This window comes from Seriola aureovittata, chromosome 22, assembly GCF_021018895.1.
Source record: "Seriola aureovittata isolate HTS-2021-v1 ecotype China chromosome 22, ASM2101889v1, whole genome shotgun sequence".
Lineage (NCBI taxonomy): Eukaryota > Metazoa > Chordata > Actinopteri > Carangiformes > Carangidae > Seriola > Seriola aureovittata.
The window spans coordinates 7,323,010-7,341,533 of NC_079385.1; the positions used below are offsets into that span (position 1 = coordinate 7,323,010).

At 42.5% G+C, this 18,524-nt stretch overlaps 1 protein-coding gene across 2 annotated transcripts in view; it reads left to right on the forward strand.

Moving 5' to 3' along the window:
- The window catches only part of LOC130163158 (proton myo-inositol cotransporter-like), a 67,982-nt gene extending 49,459 nt beyond the window's left edge, over positions 1–18,523 (forward strand). For both annotated transcript variants that reach the window (XM_056367067.1, XM_056367066.1), the window contains 6 exons: positions 10,727–10,890; positions 10,973–11,093; positions 12,978–13,103; positions 13,275–13,393; positions 13,869–14,021; positions 15,059–18,523. In XM_056367067.1, coding sequence (XP_056223042.1) covers positions 10,727–10,890; positions 10,973–11,093; positions 12,978–13,103; positions 13,275–13,393; positions 13,869–14,021; positions 15,059–15,285 — 910 coding nt within the window. In that variant the 3' untranslated portion in view covers positions 15,286–18,523. The remainder of the gene's footprint in view (positions 1–10,726; positions 10,891–10,972; positions 11,094–12,977; positions 13,104–13,274; positions 13,394–13,868; positions 14,022–15,058) is intronic.
- Position 18,524: the final 1 nt, after the last annotated feature.

The window sequence follows — 18,524 nt, forward strand, 5'->3', positions numbered from 1 at the left end:
TTGTCAAGTCACGTCCTATAAAGTCATGCGCAGCTCTCAGTCATTCTCAATCAAAATTTTATCAAACATCGATCATTTATTGCTGTGTGCTCAGCAGCCCAGTCTACATGGCAGCAATAGCAATCCATCTAATAGGAAATTTCTCAAAAAATCCATAGAGCGACGTCACAAGTATGGCTAAAAACAGTGCAATATGTAGCTAACTGGCCACCTACCAAGCAGCGTGGCTGCTTTATGCGATTATTGATGAAAAGCTGCAGGACCAGTCGGGCTTGTCCCCCGCAGCGCATCAGAGGATCTTATGTAACAGCAGACATATGTTAAGTCGTGAAAAGTGCAGAATATGCCCCATGACAGGTATGTGGGTACATGCACACAGTCACACACCTATCACTACTTTTTACAGCAGGTTGATTTGAACTCGTATGTCAGACCCACTCTCTCTGGACTCTCTGGTTGTTATAGGAATAACCCCCCCCCCCGCCCTCACACACACTCAGGCCTGTCAGAGAAGCCCATGTGATGAGAGATGTGTTTGTCAATAATACATCTCACAGGAACCAAAGAAGTGTCAGGTGCTGTGTCTGGCCTGCTCGTCTTTCTGCCCCTATGAGTTGTGTCTGAGTGTCTGCCAACAGATAAAGCGATGGATGGGCGTATAGATCACGTAGATAGATAAATGGATGGATACATACACACTGCTGGGTTTTCTTTCAAAACTGTCTTTCCTCTTCTTTATCCACCTTTTTCCCTCTCTTTTTTTTTTCTTTTCCAGCCATAAACGAAGAACAGTGTGGTACAGCCGTGGGTCAAATTAGATATCATCCCTCCCCATTTGCAACTGGATCATTTTGATTCAATTAGCCACATGATCTGGCATGTAAAGGTCACCGCGGGCTGGTGGGGGGACGGCTGTGTGTGTGTTTGTGTGCTTGTATCTTGTCAGGGCGGGCCATCGGACTGTGTTGAAAGGAGAGAAGAAGAGGGTGGAGGGAGAGATGACACTGTCGGTGATGAGGTGGAGGACGGTGTGGAAGGGGCATCAAGACAGATGACATGGGGGGTGGGGGTGGGGGGATATATAGATTTTATAAAAGAAGGTACATTTTGTGACAGGGAGTTTGAAAAGGTTTGTTTTCCAGGCTTCACAAGAAGTATAAAGGCTATCTGGCTCTTGTTGCCAAGGAAAACCAGTCCCAATACCTGTACAGTCACAAAAAACTAGCAAAGGCTCATCGGGCCTACAAGGACATTGATCGCATGTACATAATGAATACTGTAATATACATTGAGTCACACTGCAAACTCCCTCCAGTTATTATTTTTGAGGCATGTATCCCCGTCATGTTAGTTTAAAAAACTGCAAGACTTTTTATTAGCCGCAGACAATATCTTGTCTGTTCGTGGCATAACTTTTTCTCAGCCGAGAAACGAGGAGATAACCGGTGAGAGAAACAGGTGTGACATTCTTGACAGGTGTGGAAATCTTGACACGTTCACCACATTTCCCTTTGCCCATCTCTGCAAGAAGTATTCAGAGTATAATGGGCAAGATGGTGCAGGTATTCATCAGACAACCGCAAACTATTTTGACCAGAAAAAGACGGAATATTGCAAAAGAAATAAGGAAAGGTGGAAGATAATCTGTAAGCGAAGTAAAAAATCTCTTTCGTGCCTGTAACTTCTGTCCTAGAACAATAAAAAAAAATTTTTAAAAAGCTAAATACTGCTTTAGTGTGTTTTAGTCAGTGTGTACAAAACCCCAAGTCTTCATTTATATGTGTTATAATCACCAAGAACAAGCTGGTAAATATATATTCCAAGCTAACATTAGCTAGCTAATGTATGGATGTAACTTTTGTGTATTTTTTATTCAGATTAACAACCAGTATAAGCTAGCCCCTAGAGGCTACATGGCTAACTTTATGGCTGGCTAACATTGTAGCTGGCAAGCTTGGCAAGTTTAATGCCTGGGACATATGGTATGTCAATTAAAATAAAATCATAGAGGTACATAAATGCAAATGTCCTATATTTCATTTAATAAAGGACCAAAAACATATCAACAAAAAACCAACCAAAATTAGATTCCTTGAGAAACCAAAAGTTGTGATATTAAATGTATCTATTATATACATTTGATAAGATATGATACGTATGTTGTAGGTAGGCAACTGGGTGTTTTGTTGTTGACACAGGCCAGTTGGCCTTCACAGATGGTCCCACAGACAAATGTCATGTTGGAAATGTCACCAAACGCCAGTTTTACATGGTCACTCTGCTGGCAGGCCTGCAAGGAGCTGGCAGAGACCTCCTTGTGGTGTGTGTGTGTGTGTGTGTGTGTGTGTGTGTGTGTGTGTGTGTGTGTGTGTGTGTTTTGTGCATGTGTTACAAAAAATGCCAAAATCCATACCAGAGATACAGAATTTTTTTTTTTCTTTTATATGTGCTTTCATGTGTTTATATGTTTTCAAACGTTCCTATAAGCAGTTTAACATGCCAATTTCCTCCACTGTCTCCGATGGAGTCGCAGTAAAGCCTCTTTAATGAGAAATATTCTAATTTTCCCTCTAATCAAATGCATAAAGAAACACACACTCCTCACAGCAAGATGCCATTTATGAAGCATATGTATTCTATAGATAGAGAGTAATACATGTTTCAACAAATGCAGAAAATGAAACAATGTCTTGTGTAATACAGTCATGTATAACACAGGTAACTGACTTGAGTGGAAGACTGGTGCTCATTTTGAGTTACTTTATATTCATCCACACAGGTGTTTTCTCCTCTTCTGCCTGATTAGACCTCTCCTCGGGACTGTGGGTGCTTATCGACCACATTTGATTGACATCTCGCTCAGTCTCTTGTTAGTTTTGTTTGCACCTGTTAAAGCGGGCAACTTACACCTTTGATGTAGAGATGCAGTCAGTGAGGATACTGAAAACACCAGAGATGTTAAAATATAGTTAACATGTAGTATAAATATAATGCTGAAATCTCTAATATTGAAATAAAAAAATGTATAACTGTACTGCCAACGTAAACGAACAGATCACGACCACGTTCCTACCACTGACTCCTATCCCATAATAGCCCACCAACCGTTCCTCTTCTGTGGAGCAGTTCATAGTGAGATAGAGGAGCATGAAATAAATATGGATGGTGGATGGCGCAACGCGGCTAACGGGCTACAGGAGCCTATTAGGCCATCTGTCTCTCGGTGCCTCCAAAAGTCAGCGCTGTCAACACGATGCTACTGGTCAATGGTGCAAAGTGGTTACGCCTGTTAAAGTAACGGGAGGAGTGAGAGAGACGTCAGTCAAGCACAGTCTGTTCACGCCCACGCAGTCCGAAAAGGAGACCTAAGCCGGAAAAGCGAAGGGAAAATGTGGGTGTAGTACGAGTGTGCGAGTTTTAAATTGGATATTTCTTTTATCAGTCTTTTGCCACCGTGAAGCAGGATTTCATCACTCGTGTCGCTATAGATTGTAATACCTTCTTTTTTATAGGGAGCCCAGGCAGCCAAGTTTTCCCAAACGCATTGAAACAGACCAGTTGTGGTTGGTCACACTGTAAATACTCTTTGTTGTTGCTGCTGTTAACATTTTGGCCACTTTATTAGGGTCAGCCAGGCAGAGCAAAGTGTGTTTTTATTCTGTGATGAAGACAGACATCTGCAGATGGTACACCCGATGCTTTGCGTGTGTGTGTGTGTGTGTGTGTGTGTGTGTGTGTGTGTGTGTGTGTGTGTGTGTGTGTGTGTGTGTGTTCTGAATGAGAACAACCAATCTGCGGTGTACCTATTTGGGCTGAGCGTTTATGTTCCAGAGCATAAATGTGATGCAGTTCTGTTGTTCTTCTGCATTCATTTGAAAAATAGGCCAGTTCCCAAGAGAATCTCCATCTTTCTCTCTCTCTCTCTCTCTCTCTCTGTCTCTCTCTCTCTTGCACACTCTCTGCCTCTCTTTCTGTCTCTCCCTATACATCTTTTTCCTGTGTGTCCACTTGCTGTTGTTTTCACACCCACATCCCTCCTTCTCCGTTTTCTCCAACCATTCATTCTCCTTCTCGCCTTTCAATCCTTTTCTCACTTCCTTCCTTCTTCTTCTTTCTCTCTCTCTCTCCCTCTCTCTCCCTCCCTGCCTCCTTCTGTTTCTCCGCTCTCACACCTCGTCACTTACTCTCTTACTCACTGAGCCGGTCACTCGTTCATTTGCACCCGCTCACGCACAACTTCCCACTCACACACACACTCACCCTCTCTCTCTCTCTCTCTCTCTCTCTCTCTCTCTCTCACTGTTGGCTCACAGTTGATCCCTCCCTTGATCTACCTCTAAATCCATACTATTAAGTTACATAATTGGATCAGTGCTCTGTCAATAAGTAGCACTCTGTTAGAGTGTTCTGTCTTATAGGGAAACCTTCTTCTGTACTTCTCTTTCACACCCTCACGCACACGCGCAGGTTTTTGTCATCGTTCATCCGTCAGCGCTCCGGCAGCATCGAGACCCTCCGTCAGTCGGGCCTCTCGCCTTCGTTTGCTCTTGGATGAAAAGAAAAGTTTTGGTGGATAGTCCGTCATAGAGAAGTGAAAAGAGTCAGCGGGAAGAGGTGGAGGCTTTTCTTTGTGTCGGACTTAAAGTGCAAGCATGTGGCTATTACCTGGAGGCTGTATATACCAGTGTACCAGCTGGATGCTATGCCGCGCACTCTACCTGCAGCAGGGCAATCTTTTTAAAAACACAATGACCAAAAAATGTTTACATGAATTGATTGTGATACAGATATGAGGAGTTGAGCTCGTCAAGATAAACAGTTGGCGCCGCTAAATTCTCTAACTGGATGCCATTAAACGATTGTAGAAGAAGAGAGGTGCAAGGAGTTGACGTTCATTTAAGGAGCATAATTCAAATCTCAAACAAATGAGGATTAAATGGAAAACTTCTCAAATTAGTTTGAGAAGGTTACAGTCTTCTCATCGCTCTGCACATATCTGATATTGTCTGTATGTCATGAGTTATTCCCAAAGCCTGTCTCCATTTCGCTTTTATTGACACATCAGCATTAAGGCGTAAAAACTTTTTTTTGCAATATTGAAACATTATTTTTAAATGTCATTTTCACTCATCTTTTATGATGCACAAATTAAAAATGCGCACAAAAACTGTTGGAAGGGAAAGTTCTACATATTGATGGGGACTCCTGGACACAATAGTGAGTAAAACTTTATGTGCGTACAGTTTTATATACTCTGCTGAATGAAAAGCAACACCAACAGAGCCCCTTTGTTTCCATTTTACCATTCACTACCTCACTAAGCTTCCACGAAATTAAGTTTTGCTGTGCGACTTTCTGGTATGACTGGGCAGAAAGCCAAAAAAAAACAAATTTTTTCATATCACCCTGAAATAAACTGAAAACAGTCTGTGTCTGAAAGCTGGGGAAGGAAACCTTGAAACGTTAAACACTTTGGAAAGCGGTTGTTAGAAAAGTAAAGTTTTTTTTTTTTTCTTTTTTTTTGTCTTTGATTTTGCAGTTAATGGGCTAAATCATGCAAAGCCTCCTTGTGGTACATGTTGCGTACTCCCAAGAGTCAGCAGCCTCCAAGACGATCCCGCAATGTGTCAGTAAATGTCAGCTATGAGTCAGCGGCGTCCTCGCGCCACCACCCGTGTGAAATGGGCAAAGAACGGCATGGAGCGATCGAATGCACGAGGGGGATAAAGTGGCGCGAGAACATGTCTATTATCTATCTATAAGTGTGTTACGCCTCTGCTGTATCTCCATCGCAAATGAGTGTATTGACGTTTTCAGTGGGAAATATGACATAGACACTGATAGAAATACATTTACGGACCAGCCACCTCTACAACACACTGACGTTCGGCTAGAGTCTGGTTTCAGGGATTTAATATATTCCATTTAGTGTTGATAGGTGTAAGTGAAGACCTGACAAGGTGGTGACATGTCATACAAGACCTTAAAATGGATGCATGGAAGTATATGCATATTTTCTCCTCCATCTGTCACTCTCCCATTTGCTCCCCCACGCCTGCACTATCTTCAGTCCCTCGTTTTGCTCCTCTCTCTTCTAATCTGAATTCCCCCCCCCCCCGTGTCTGTGTTGTCACTCTCCTTTAATGTGCTGAATGAGAGGTTTGGATTCGAGGTGTGACAGACCTGTGGATCCATGTTTCCATTTTCAGACCGGGGTCAGGGCCAGATCACACCTTTCCCTTGTTTGCTTCGCACCGACGCTCCGCAGGCTCTCTTATGTAAAAGACAGTGCGTGTGTTTGTGCATGTGGGACGTGGGTGTGCCTGTTTGTCTGTTGTGTTTGTGTTTGTCTTTTTTTTTTTTTTTTTTTACTGAATTTGTGTAAAAAAGACAGTGTGAATCTCCTTCTAACCAATATTTTAATGTTTTGTGTTTGCGGAGGGAAAGAAAAGATAAGAACTATATGGAGCTTTAACACTACAATGATTTCAGTACAATGGTCATCACTGAATATTTACAGGGCTCTTTGTACTTGTTGTTACTCTCCGTGTCTAATGATGGCATACCAGGACTGAAAGCTTATTCTTCTCACTTTATACGGTTGTTGATAATAGCTGCTCTTGTTCAAAGCTGTTTCGCTTATAGAATGAGAAATGAAGAATGTGTAAGGTTGTGCTTAATAACTTATGTGCAGTTCTAACTGAGAGAGATAAATACTTTATGCAGGGGTCACAGCACAAAGTGACATTGGCTGGAAGCTGGGTCGGTTAGTCGCTACTTCGGCTATAGTTGGTGAACTGCTGCAGTATTGTACACCGTGTTTTTATGCTTCCAGTTAATAAAGTCTGTTAGCTTCCTGTGTTTTGGACTCTCTGGCTCTCCATCCCCTCAGCTCTGTCCAGATGGCGTACTGTTGATCAAAAGCACAAATAACAGAGTTCAGCGAAGTTGCTCTCTAAGCAGAACACTCTCGCTGATTAATTCGCCTCCTTTGAGCTGATCTTCTGATTGCAACGATTTTATTGGAATCAATTTAATTCACCTCAGTGTTTTTTGTATTAACTCCTGGCCTGATCAGTCCTATACTCAACACTTTTCTTTGCATTTAGACTCAGTAGATTTTCTTTCCAAACAAACACAGCAGCAGCTGAGCTCATTAATTAACATTTTCTTGAGAATGAAAACAACCTGGATCTGGATAGATGTACCGTGGGACCACAAGCGTTGAGCACCGACAACCTTTCAGTTAATCCTCAGAACGGCTGCATCAGTCGTAGCATTTTAACATTTTGCTTCTCTCGGTGTGGTTTATGAAATCACTGCTGCAACAGTTCAGTTTTGATTACTGCAGCTCCCAGAGGTCCAGGTAATTAGATCAAATCCAGTCCTGACTCCCCTATGACCCCCGACCCGCCCACCCCCCCCCCACCATGACCCCTCTTATAAACACCAGGTTCCTTTGTGATCAGAAATGTTATTGTTTAATGTATTTTTTTTTTTACCCCTCAATTGTTTTGGATGAAGAGTTTTTCTGATTTTCACATAAAATGAAAAGCAACAAGAATAAAAATACGTCTGGAAACACCTCAGAGGTCTGTTTCATTCGAGTCCTGCTTGGAGTCTTTCCTGTCACTCTGTGATGTGTGGTAATAGTTGACAAGTGGGGGGGGGGCTTTCAGACTGAGTTGTGTCACTTTCTATCAGGGGTGATATTATGCTATCACCCCTGACCCTGTCCCGTTCAGGCTTGCAGCAGTGAAAAAAGAAAGATGGATATCATCAATATCAGTGAGAAAAATTGAGGCAAAAAGTTTCACTTATTTCCTGTCTGTGTCACTTCAAATAAAAAAATAAATAAAAAATCATTGTTACATGTCTGACATACTTATTGTCAGTCGGATTGATTCCATTCACAAAGAAACCGGCTCATTAAAACGCAGCCACCGTCACGTCCTTCCATCTTTTTCAGCATTAAAACAAAACTGACTCCCAGAAATTAACAAGAGGCCATTTTCAAGAATCTTAATGACACGACAAAAAAACCCCAAAAAACACACTGTACCACAATGTTCTGTGTGTACCCATTAAAACAATGCATTCTCATCTGGGGAGAAATTTCCACTAGGCTACTGAGCTGCTGCGCTTCTTTGTGCATTGATCTCTCGTAGCAAAATTTCACTTTGTCTCCCAACTGTTTCTCCCTTGACGCTGTGAGATGCTCTCTGCAGATGTGCACAGACACGCGAGGAATTAGCACAAGCAGAAATTAAACTGTATTTTTCTCAAGGTGTTGCCTTCTTATCTCCTGCTAACAGTTAGCACTTCATTACTGCCTGCACTTGTTACTAGAATAACAACTTAATACTTTGCACAAGGGTTTTTTTTTTTTTTTAAGGGGATACAAGTGTGCAGAGCGTGGATAATCACAGATATCAGATCAGGAATTAAGCAGGAACAAGTGCACTCACTGTCGGGGGCTTTTAAAGTCCAAGATCCTGTTTTCTGAGATGCTTTTAACATTAAACACGTGTCTTGGCACAGTGGTCAGAAAAATGATCACTTTGTTTCTGCAGGGTATTATTCACTGTAGTTTTTAAGTTGGAACATTGCGTGTGTGTGTGTGTGTGTGTGCGTGTGTGTGTGCATGTGTGTGTGCGTGTGTGTGTGCTGTAATCAGTAAGATGCAGGGCTGGAGATGGAACACAGCAGGCCTCACTGCTGAGAACAGAAATTGTGCTTTTACTCCTGCTGTTACTCCAAAACTAAGTCATTTCTTGTGTGTGTGTGTGTATGTGTGTGTGTGTGTGTGTCATGAATCTGCATCTACGTGTGCTTCCATTCAAGACATGCATTTGCCGCTATATATCTAAGTTTGCAGGTGACTATTAAGGCTTTTTGTAACTTCCATCACTGCGTGCTCCTGTAGGTCAGGCTTTTAAACCAGACTTTCACAGCATCTCATTGCTCTCTCTGTTCTGTCTGACTCGATACCGGAAAAGTATAAGTGTTGTTATGCAAATCCCTCAGTTGAATGTCTTTCTTTTTTTATTCTTTTTTAGGCAGGGAAAGGGAAAGAGAGAGCAAGAGCAAGAGGGAGATAACAATGCTTTTGTAGCGATGAAAAGCAGAATGCTAATTCTGAGTTGCCTGTAGAGACACAGAGGCAGACAATGCTGGAGATATTTTAGTACTTTAATGAGTATTACCTCCTTTGTATTTGTGTCCTCTGAGGGTTTTTTGTATACAGACAGCATTGAGTGCATGTGTACAAGCTGTTGAGGGCGAAAACATGCCCCCCCCCCCCAAATCAGTGACACAGTTTCCATACGGACACCTTAGATTGAGTTCTTGCAGGTGTATGTGTTTGTGAGTCCCATCACATGCGTTTCTTAGATCTTAGTTACATGATATCATAATTGGAGCGGGAAGTGGACCCCATGCAGGTGTGTGTGTTGTTGACCGCAGCCTGTTTAGAGCCTTGTTGATGATGATTGGAGGTAATCTGCCTACATGGAACGACATGGTGCCAGAGTTGCGAGGATAATTATACTGTATGAGAGCAGACAAAGGGAGGAGCGGGGGGGGGGGGGGGGGGGGGGGGGGGGGGGGGGGTGTTGAAAGTGACTGGTGAGAGCCTATTTATAGCTGATCACTAACTGTCTCTAGATGAGTGGCTGGTGCTGAAGTAGAGAGGCTGTGATTGGTGGATGAGTGTTTGGCTCATAAGAAGTGCGGTTGCGTTCCTGTTCAATGACTTGACTAATGATGATACTTGTTTATATATCATTTGTGTTATATAATTGTTTATCAGAATATTGGTTTGAGGCCTATGTACACGTTCATTCAAATACTCAGACTTCTTTACAATCTGACCACTAAGCCGTGTCCCAAGTCGGGGGCCGAGTCATTCGGAGGCTGCGTTTCAAGTTACAGCGGCGCGACTACAGGCTCGTGTCACTTCGAAGGCTCCTTCAAACGAGGCCTTCTTGTCCTTAGCAAGGATCTATAGCCAGGAGGTGGTTAGCACAGGTTAGCATAAAAACGGGAAACCTTTAGCTGTGTCCAGTGGTTAAAAATTATACACACACTTCCTTGCGGTTTTCCAAGGGGTTAGATTCTAGACTATAACTGTGTATGAATGCAGTGGCCCCATGGAGGCTGCATTTGAAAACCGATTGCGTCACAGCTGCGCGACTAGGCTGTCCCATTTCGAAGGCTCCTTCAAATCCCGGGCAACATAGACTCCAACAGGTGGATCCTTCCTATCCCAACCTATCCCAAGATTCATTGTGCGCTGGCAATGAAAATAATATGTTATCAAACAATGCTGACAGAGCGCCCAAGGGTTACACTTGTAAATGTAAGTATTGTTAGTTGTTACTTGTTACTTGTGAAGTTACATGTTGTCAAGGTTGCTAGGCAATAGGTGCAGCGCTTTGTGACACAATGGTTAGGGCGGGAACAGCGTGTGATGCAAAGCGGAAATCCTCCGTAGGCCAGATCGTCTCATTTCATTACTTAACTTACACGTCCGCACATCTCAGGAACAGTGTTCTCATGACTGACGGAAACACTGGCCACAACTACAGAAATAAGAACCTGGAGTTATCCCTCATTGGTACTGGTTTAAAAAAAAAGGACAGTTTTCTGTTCTAAGACTGGACCAATATTTGTTCTAATGTCACATCAACAGTTATTCAGTCATTTTCTCGCGTGTCCCCCGCAGGTACTACAGCGCCACCATCCTGCAGATGTCGGGAGTGCGGGATGACCGGCTGGCGATCTGGCTGGCCGGGCTCACCACCCTCACCAACTTCCTGTTTACCCTGCTGGGAGTGTGGCTGGTGGAGAGAGTGGGACGCAGGAAGCTCACTCTGAGCAGCATCATAGGTACGTCGCTCAAAATGTCCGCATCAGGCCGTGATGTGTTCAAATCCCACCGGTGGTTATTGTATGCAATGTTTTTCAACAGGTACATGTTTGAGTTTGAGTCTTTTGGCCATCGGGTTTCTGATATCTGCCCAGCACAGTCCTCCTGTCACCTTTCACCCATTGGACCCCGCCATTGCCAACTCTACCTGCTCCAAGTACCAGTGAGTAAACACACACACACACACACACACACACACACTGTTTGGTTCCAAGCAGCTCCAAAACACTGGCCATCTAATCTAAATGACTGTGCAGTTGCAGCACAGTTATCCCACATACTCTGATGCTGTTACGATCAAAAAAAGAGTTTTTAAAAACTCCTGCACCTAAAATTGATATGAGCTGTTGCTGTGACAGCAGACCTGAGAGGATTCCCACTGCAGACTGCCATCCCAAAGACAGAAAGTAAGGAAGAGCTTTACAGTGTTTGATGTGGAACAATTCAACAATCATGCGCCTTCAGCGGATTGAGGTGCATACATTTGAGATGTTTATTTAATAATTAGATACTTTTAAGCATATTATGCACAGATATAAATGGAAACACAGATGTATTGTAAAATAAAAGCATAACCCATGTTTTTTAAGATTTGTGCCTTTTACCCTTCGTCTGTATATCAGAAAAGGCCTGAGTCATAGTAGTCATGACACATTTGTGCTGATGTTTGGGGAGATGGAAACAACTGTGGAAAGATGCTGTGTAAATATTGCTCATGTCTATATGACTTTTATCATTCCCCCGTACCCTATAACTCAACCTAAATCAGACCCAATTCACTTCATTGTCTCCATTAGCCACAAAGGGCAAACACACACACACACACACACACACACACACACACACTCACTCACTCACTCACTCAGACAACGCTGAGTGTGTTTCCACGCGAGCCAGAGATCAGCTGCCTCTATGTCCCAATTTGCTCTCACTTACACAGACACCAGATGAAACTCGTGTGTAAAGACGAGTCTTTCATCATAACAACAAACAACACCTAATGGACCCGCCGTCCAGCACCCACACACTGCAACACACACACACACCACGCTCGAAACACAAACACAGAGGTAATTTGAAGAGATGAGTGCTTTTACCACACTGTAGTGGCTTCACTGAGTTCACTTTACCCCCATAAGAGCCCACACACTCCCTCGCTGGACCACGGCAGCATCACAGCAGCGCCGGAGCCACCGCAGGCCTCCAACACACTCACTGTGGATGGGACATCCCGTTTCAGGATGTACTGCAACCTCTTGGATATGTTGTTGAATTATCAATCGAACGTCCCCCCCTAAACCCTGCACCTCCTAGTTACTGTTACATTTTCAAATTGCGAGGATTTGAGTGTTCGCCTGGAGCTCAGCTGTTGCATCTCTCTCCTCGCTTTACCTCAGTGTTTACTTTTGCTTCCTTCAGCTACTAATACGTGGTTTTATTTTCATCTCACTGACCTCAGTGTGTAATTAGAGCAAGGTGCCCCTGCACACAGGCAAAAATAGCCCTCTGAAACAAAACACGCTTTTCATGCGGTCCCATCAGGCGCTGCAACAACGAACCACAAGAAGCTGCATGAAAAAACAAGGCGCGCCCTTGTTTGTCACTAAGTCAGTGTTTCAAACCCTGTTACATGTGGACCGCTAATCACATAACTGGCAATTAACAAAGACGAAACAGAGGCACAAAGACAGGATAAGGATGAAAGATAATGATGGTGAATAGCACACCATTTGTTTTATTATTGATTTATCACTTCCTGAATCTGGGGAACAGTCCGTACATTAATTTCATTTGTGTAATGAGGCAAGTCTCAATGAGAGGGCGTGGAATGCTCTTCTCTGTTGCAGTGAATACAAGTGTATTTGCAGAATTAGCGTGCAGCACCAACCCAATGTTACACTTTTACATCTGCAGACAGCGTTTGTCAGTATTCCACAGAAGTCAATATACAGAAAACACAAGGGAAAGTAGAGGAATGCAGTGTGTTTGGTTGTGTTCAGGGAGATTATAGCTAATGTGTGTTGTACGTGCCGTTTGTTTCTCGCAGGCTGTGCGAGCCGTGCATGCTGGACCCCAGATGTGGTTTCTGTTACCGTGAGAACGGCTCGGCGCTCCTCACCTCCTCCTGCGTTCCCGTCAATAAGGCCTCCACCGAGCAAGCAGCGTGGGGCAGGTGAGTCACAGGATGCTGCGTGAGCACGAGCATGTGCACGCTGAGGATGCAGCGCTGGGGGAGGAAGAAACTTTTCTTAATAACAATGTGAAATGACATTTAGCACCTTGAACTGGGCGCTGATGTCAAGAATGATTAACTGAAGCCCCAACCCCATCCCCCCATGTACAGATGCTCCAACTCCAGCCTGATGAGAGATCACACCTACTGGGCCTACAATTACTGTCCCACCTCCTACTCCTGGATGGTTCTACTGGCGCTGGTGCTCTACCTGGCTGCTTTCGCTCCAGGTAAGAGACTATACGTCTGCTTGAAATGATCAATCAGTGTGACTTTTATCTTTCAGCCATGTCGAGATGTTTTTAATAGTGATTGGTCCTATATGAATTTAGGTTTTGCTCACATAAGCAATATAACATAGTGTATTATTAGTGTTTTATCAGAGTGTGTCCTCGTCTGGTTCTGGACTTTGTCCTCTCTGCTGGCTGAGGTAATCAGAGACCACAAATCCACATCAGGTTTTGAAAAAGCAGATTGAGACCGCAGCCAATCGCTACTGATTTGCACCGTTGTTTGTTTCCACTGTGACTGTGGCAGGGAGCCTCACATTGATGCACCGCTGGCTACACCTACAAGTGAAAATGAATTCCAGGAATTTAAATATCCCACATAGACACAGAGGGATGTAATCTCATCTGCTCCTCTGTTTAAACTTGTCTCCACCTCTTCATAAAGACAGGCTCACCCGTTATCTCTCTCTCTCAGGCATGGGTCCAATGCCATGGACCATCAACTCGGAAATCTACCCTCTGTGGGCGAGGAGCACAGGGAACGCCTGCGCAGCCGGAGTCAACTGGACCTTCAACATTCTGGTGTCGCTCACCTTCCTCCACCTGGCTCAGTACTTCACCTACTACGGTCAGTTAATGGGCCGCAGGATTATGAGAAAAACGATTATTTTCTTTATTTTTGTGGAAGAAAGAAAAGGAGACAAAAGTAGAGAAATGTGCTTTTTCTTTTCTTATAAACCCAGTCAACCTGAACTCGAGGCTGTAATTGTAATCAGACCGAACACTTGTGTCAGGAGGCGTTACTCCCCGCCATCAGCGGTGCCAGTCCTCATCCACTTTCATCAGTGCTTACACAACCCCACAGCAGGTGTTGTGTAACATCCATTTGTCCTTACCTTTACGTCAAGACCAGCAAGGAGGTAACAGCTGAGTGATACCCCGAGGTGTTGCAGACCACCCCTCCACCCCCCCACCCTTTTCTATACCTCCTCAGTCAATGTGTCTCAACAGCAGGTTTCTCCTCAGACAGGAAGGAGCTGACCTTTTCGAGGAGCTGGCAATCGATCCATCAGGGGTGATTGTGGAGGCATCCTGAGCGGCAGCGAGTTAATGATCGATTCAAGCCGTTTATCCGGTTTATAAAAATCATTCCCTGTGAATGAAAACGGAAGAAAATGTAATTATGTTGTCATAGAAATGGTAAAGGTATTTAGCATAATGCATTGTTGTCCGTACGTTTAAAATGTCCTTTTGCTTTGACAAGGAAAAAATAGAGATCACAGTGGCCAGGAAATCTCATTAAGCCTCTGTCACTGTTTTGTGTGTGAACGCTTGTTTCTGGGTGCGTTTGTGTGTTATTTCCTGCCTCCGTTAACCCTGCTGCAATGCCACTTTGACAGGGGCACGTTACTTCTACTTCACATTCATGGTATGGTGACCAGTAGCCTGAAAGCAATATATCAATCTGGTGAAACATTTTCATTTTTCAGCGCACACACATCTGTGTAGAAGTTCAGGAGCAGTCAACCTCTTAATATAAGCGTCCTCCAGACTCTCTCCGCTTCTTTTTCTGTCCATAAATGAGTAAAAGTGTTGTCTCTCGTTTCTTGCGTTGGTCTGTGTCTCTCCTTAGTGACGGCGTGTTCTTTTGTTTTCTCTTCCCAGGAGCTTTTTTCCTCTACTCCAGCCTGGCCTTGCTAGGTTTTGTCTTCATCTATGGCTGCCTGCCAGAGACCAAAGCCCGGCGTCTGGAGGAGATCGAAGCGCTGTTCGAAAACCAGCTTTGTTCCTGCGGCGCCTCCGATTCAGACGAAGGACGGCAGGTTGAGTACATTCGGGTCAAAGGGTCAAACTACCATCTATCGGACAACGACGCATCTGACGTGGACTAGGGAGAATGTTAGGGTTGGTAAACCCCCTCTGGATGTTTCATTAGCTTTAGTGATTACTGAAACATGCACAGTGGTTGGGTCTGTAATATTTATATTTTTTTGCGCGAGAGCTGAGGAGTCATTAACTCCCCTCAGTGTGAGGTTAAAAATAAGAGTTTAAAAGGCCTTTTGCTTGTATCAGTAATGTGAGTTCACTTTCACATCAGTCAATTCAGGAATCCAAAATCACTGACAATGCTTTAGTTTGAGTATGAATGTTTTATTTTCAGCCTAAACTCTGAATTGAGGGTGAACTGAAACATTCCCCTTTCCACACATAATAGACCTGAACATAAAAACATACAGGTCCAGTGTCTTTGTGGTGGACACTTGGGCAGGAAACATGACTGTTGAACACACACTGAAAATACTAAATATAAGGGACTCTCTCATGTCCACTGATGATGATGTACTTCACAAAGGGGGAGGTGGAAAATGTCCCTAATATTTTGTACATTCATTTAGTAAATATTAATTGCGATTTAAATGTGATGTTGTACGTACAGTATAATAAAGTATAACACGACACAGCCATCCTACGGCATCATGTCAGAATTTGTTTCCATTGAAACCGCTACAGTAACTGTGGCCTTGGAAACCAGGTTTGTGCGTCCACGCGATTTTTCCGCTGGCATGACAGCAGTTGTAACTTATCGTTGATCTACAGTATAGTACCATTATGCCTTTTTTTTATGTGAAACACATCTCAGTTAAATGTCGTTTAAGCTTGTAGCAATGCACATTAATGTCAGTTCCTCACGATGACAGTCTTAAGCTTGTGTTTGGTCTCACATTTTTATGAAAAACAAACACCAGAGATGTACAGCGTATTGTTTAAATTTAGCAGACTTGTATTGTCAGTGGGTGCCTAAGCAAAACCACTTACCACTGTAGTAGCACTGAAAGGAATAAAAGTTCTGTTGCCATAGTTTCTAATTTATTTCTTGAAATACGATTTTTTTTTCTCTATCAGGTTTGCAACAAATTACTAATTGCTTTAGCATTGTCTGTTTTTTCAGTTTCGGCCCTTTATTCTGTTGCCTCTAAAAATGCAGTTTTTAACATAATACTATGGAGACTACAGTTTAATGTCACTGTCATGGCCTACGCTATGAACCAATGTTGATGAACCTGCATGTGTCATTAACCACAGCTGGTTGTTATTGCTGGATATATTGTGCATTTAATATTCAGCAAAGACGACCAGTCTGTTCTGTCTGTGGTGGTGAAGTAAAACCTTAGTTTTATGATTGAGATTTCAAGTATTTCATTCTGTCTTAACATGATTATATTAGTGCCTGTGTATTGTGAAGGTGCCTAATGGCCATTTTTCAGTCACATTCCCTAAGTGGACATGTATGTATTATGTCATGTTATGATAACTACTATGTCTGCATAGCTTTTTTTTTATTTGACATGTACATATTTGCATTTCAGCTGTGATGGAATATTATTTTTTTACTATCATTTCATGTATGTAGATTTCTGTCTTCCTCCATAGCCTTATGTACAAATAGCAGAGCATATCATTTATGTGGTTCTCGTGTCAAAAGTCCAGGAGTAGGATTTAGTGTAATTTGCCAGTGTTGTTTTGTAAAGTAAAACTGTGTGAGGTTACACCTTTGTTAGTCACATAGGTTTCAGTGTATCAAAAACTGTTAACACCGGAGTAACTTTATGTAACAAAACAAATCCGGTAAATAAGGCGTTAACAGGCTGCGCTGCTACTGTCACGTGGCAGGCGAAGGACAGTGAATTTTTGACATGTGGGTCCTAACCCATCATGAATTAATACAATTTAATACTTTTTATGGAAGTTGTTTATCAAAAGCCGTGGCACAATGTGGTGACATGTTAAGTGATCCATCAAAAGTGAATAGTATTTTCAAGGTGTCACACTCACGCATGGATGCCTATGGAAACGGTAGATTGGTACAAAAGCAACTAGAACCATATTCCATTCTAATAAATGGTAAGAGAGTAATAACATAGCGCGCTAGCTTCAATCAATCTGTTCTTCAATCAAAGTTAGAAAATATAAACATAGATGTCCCTTAAGCAGCTTTACACGACCATATTCAGCTCATTATCTACAAATCATTATAGTTTATATCAGCTGATCAGTTTCAAAAGCATGCCATTAGTCTTTGAGTGATTCCCTTCCCTACAAGCAGTTGCTGTTTTTTATTAATTTCAATAAGCATTGGAACTTGCACGGACTTTAAACTTGGTAGAAAAAAATGTAAAATCATAGCAAACATTTAAAGCAAAACAACCTCATCACAAAAATCTATCATCAGGTGAACTTAAAAATCTGTCATACGCTTTTGAAAATGATCAGCAACTATGTAAAATACCTGTGATTTCTAGTTATGGAGCTAAAACATGCAAAACATCTGGAGTATGGTCCTTTAAGCCAATGGGATAAAGGAACCCAGCAGTTTACATAACTTTTGGTAACAAGTAATTATGAGAATGGTCCCTCATATCCTGTTTATTCAGTTATCAGAAAAAGATGATTGACGTAGACCAGTTTTTCTGCTCTGTGAGTTATAACTTTACTATGTAACATTATTCTCCCCTAAAATTGGCTCGTTAACCTTTTCAACTAATGGGGATTACTTTCTATGTGCTTAAAAGTTAAAAAAAATAACCATGATTCAAAACTTGAAGGTATTGTTTTAACTGTTAGTTTCAATTGGTTCAGGGTGAGGTGTCTCAAAATCACACAACCTAGTTTTGTACTGAGAGTATTATTACAGATAAAACACACACACACACACACACACACAAAGATGAAGCTGTCCGTAACACAGACTGTGTAATGAAAACTTGTGTCAACCAAATATTTAACGTGATCGTTTCAGGCTGCACCTTATCCATGATAGTGTGGTGTCCAGCCCTTAACATCCAGTTGTGTTAACACCGTCCTCTACCACAGTGGGGACATTTAATGTGTACTTATGGTGAAATGGTTGCAGTTTTTCTCTATGTGAACCAGCTATGTGTGTTTCTACAGTTTACGAGGAACTACAAAAATACAAATAAAAACTGAAAAAGAGTGCTGTATAGTTTATTTGATTATTGTTCGAGCTGTAAATGTTTTGCTAGAGTTTATATTCTATAAAAAATAAATATCTTCATGAAATCTTAACACTTGAATATGTATATGGGGAAAGAAATAAACTTATGAGTCAGAG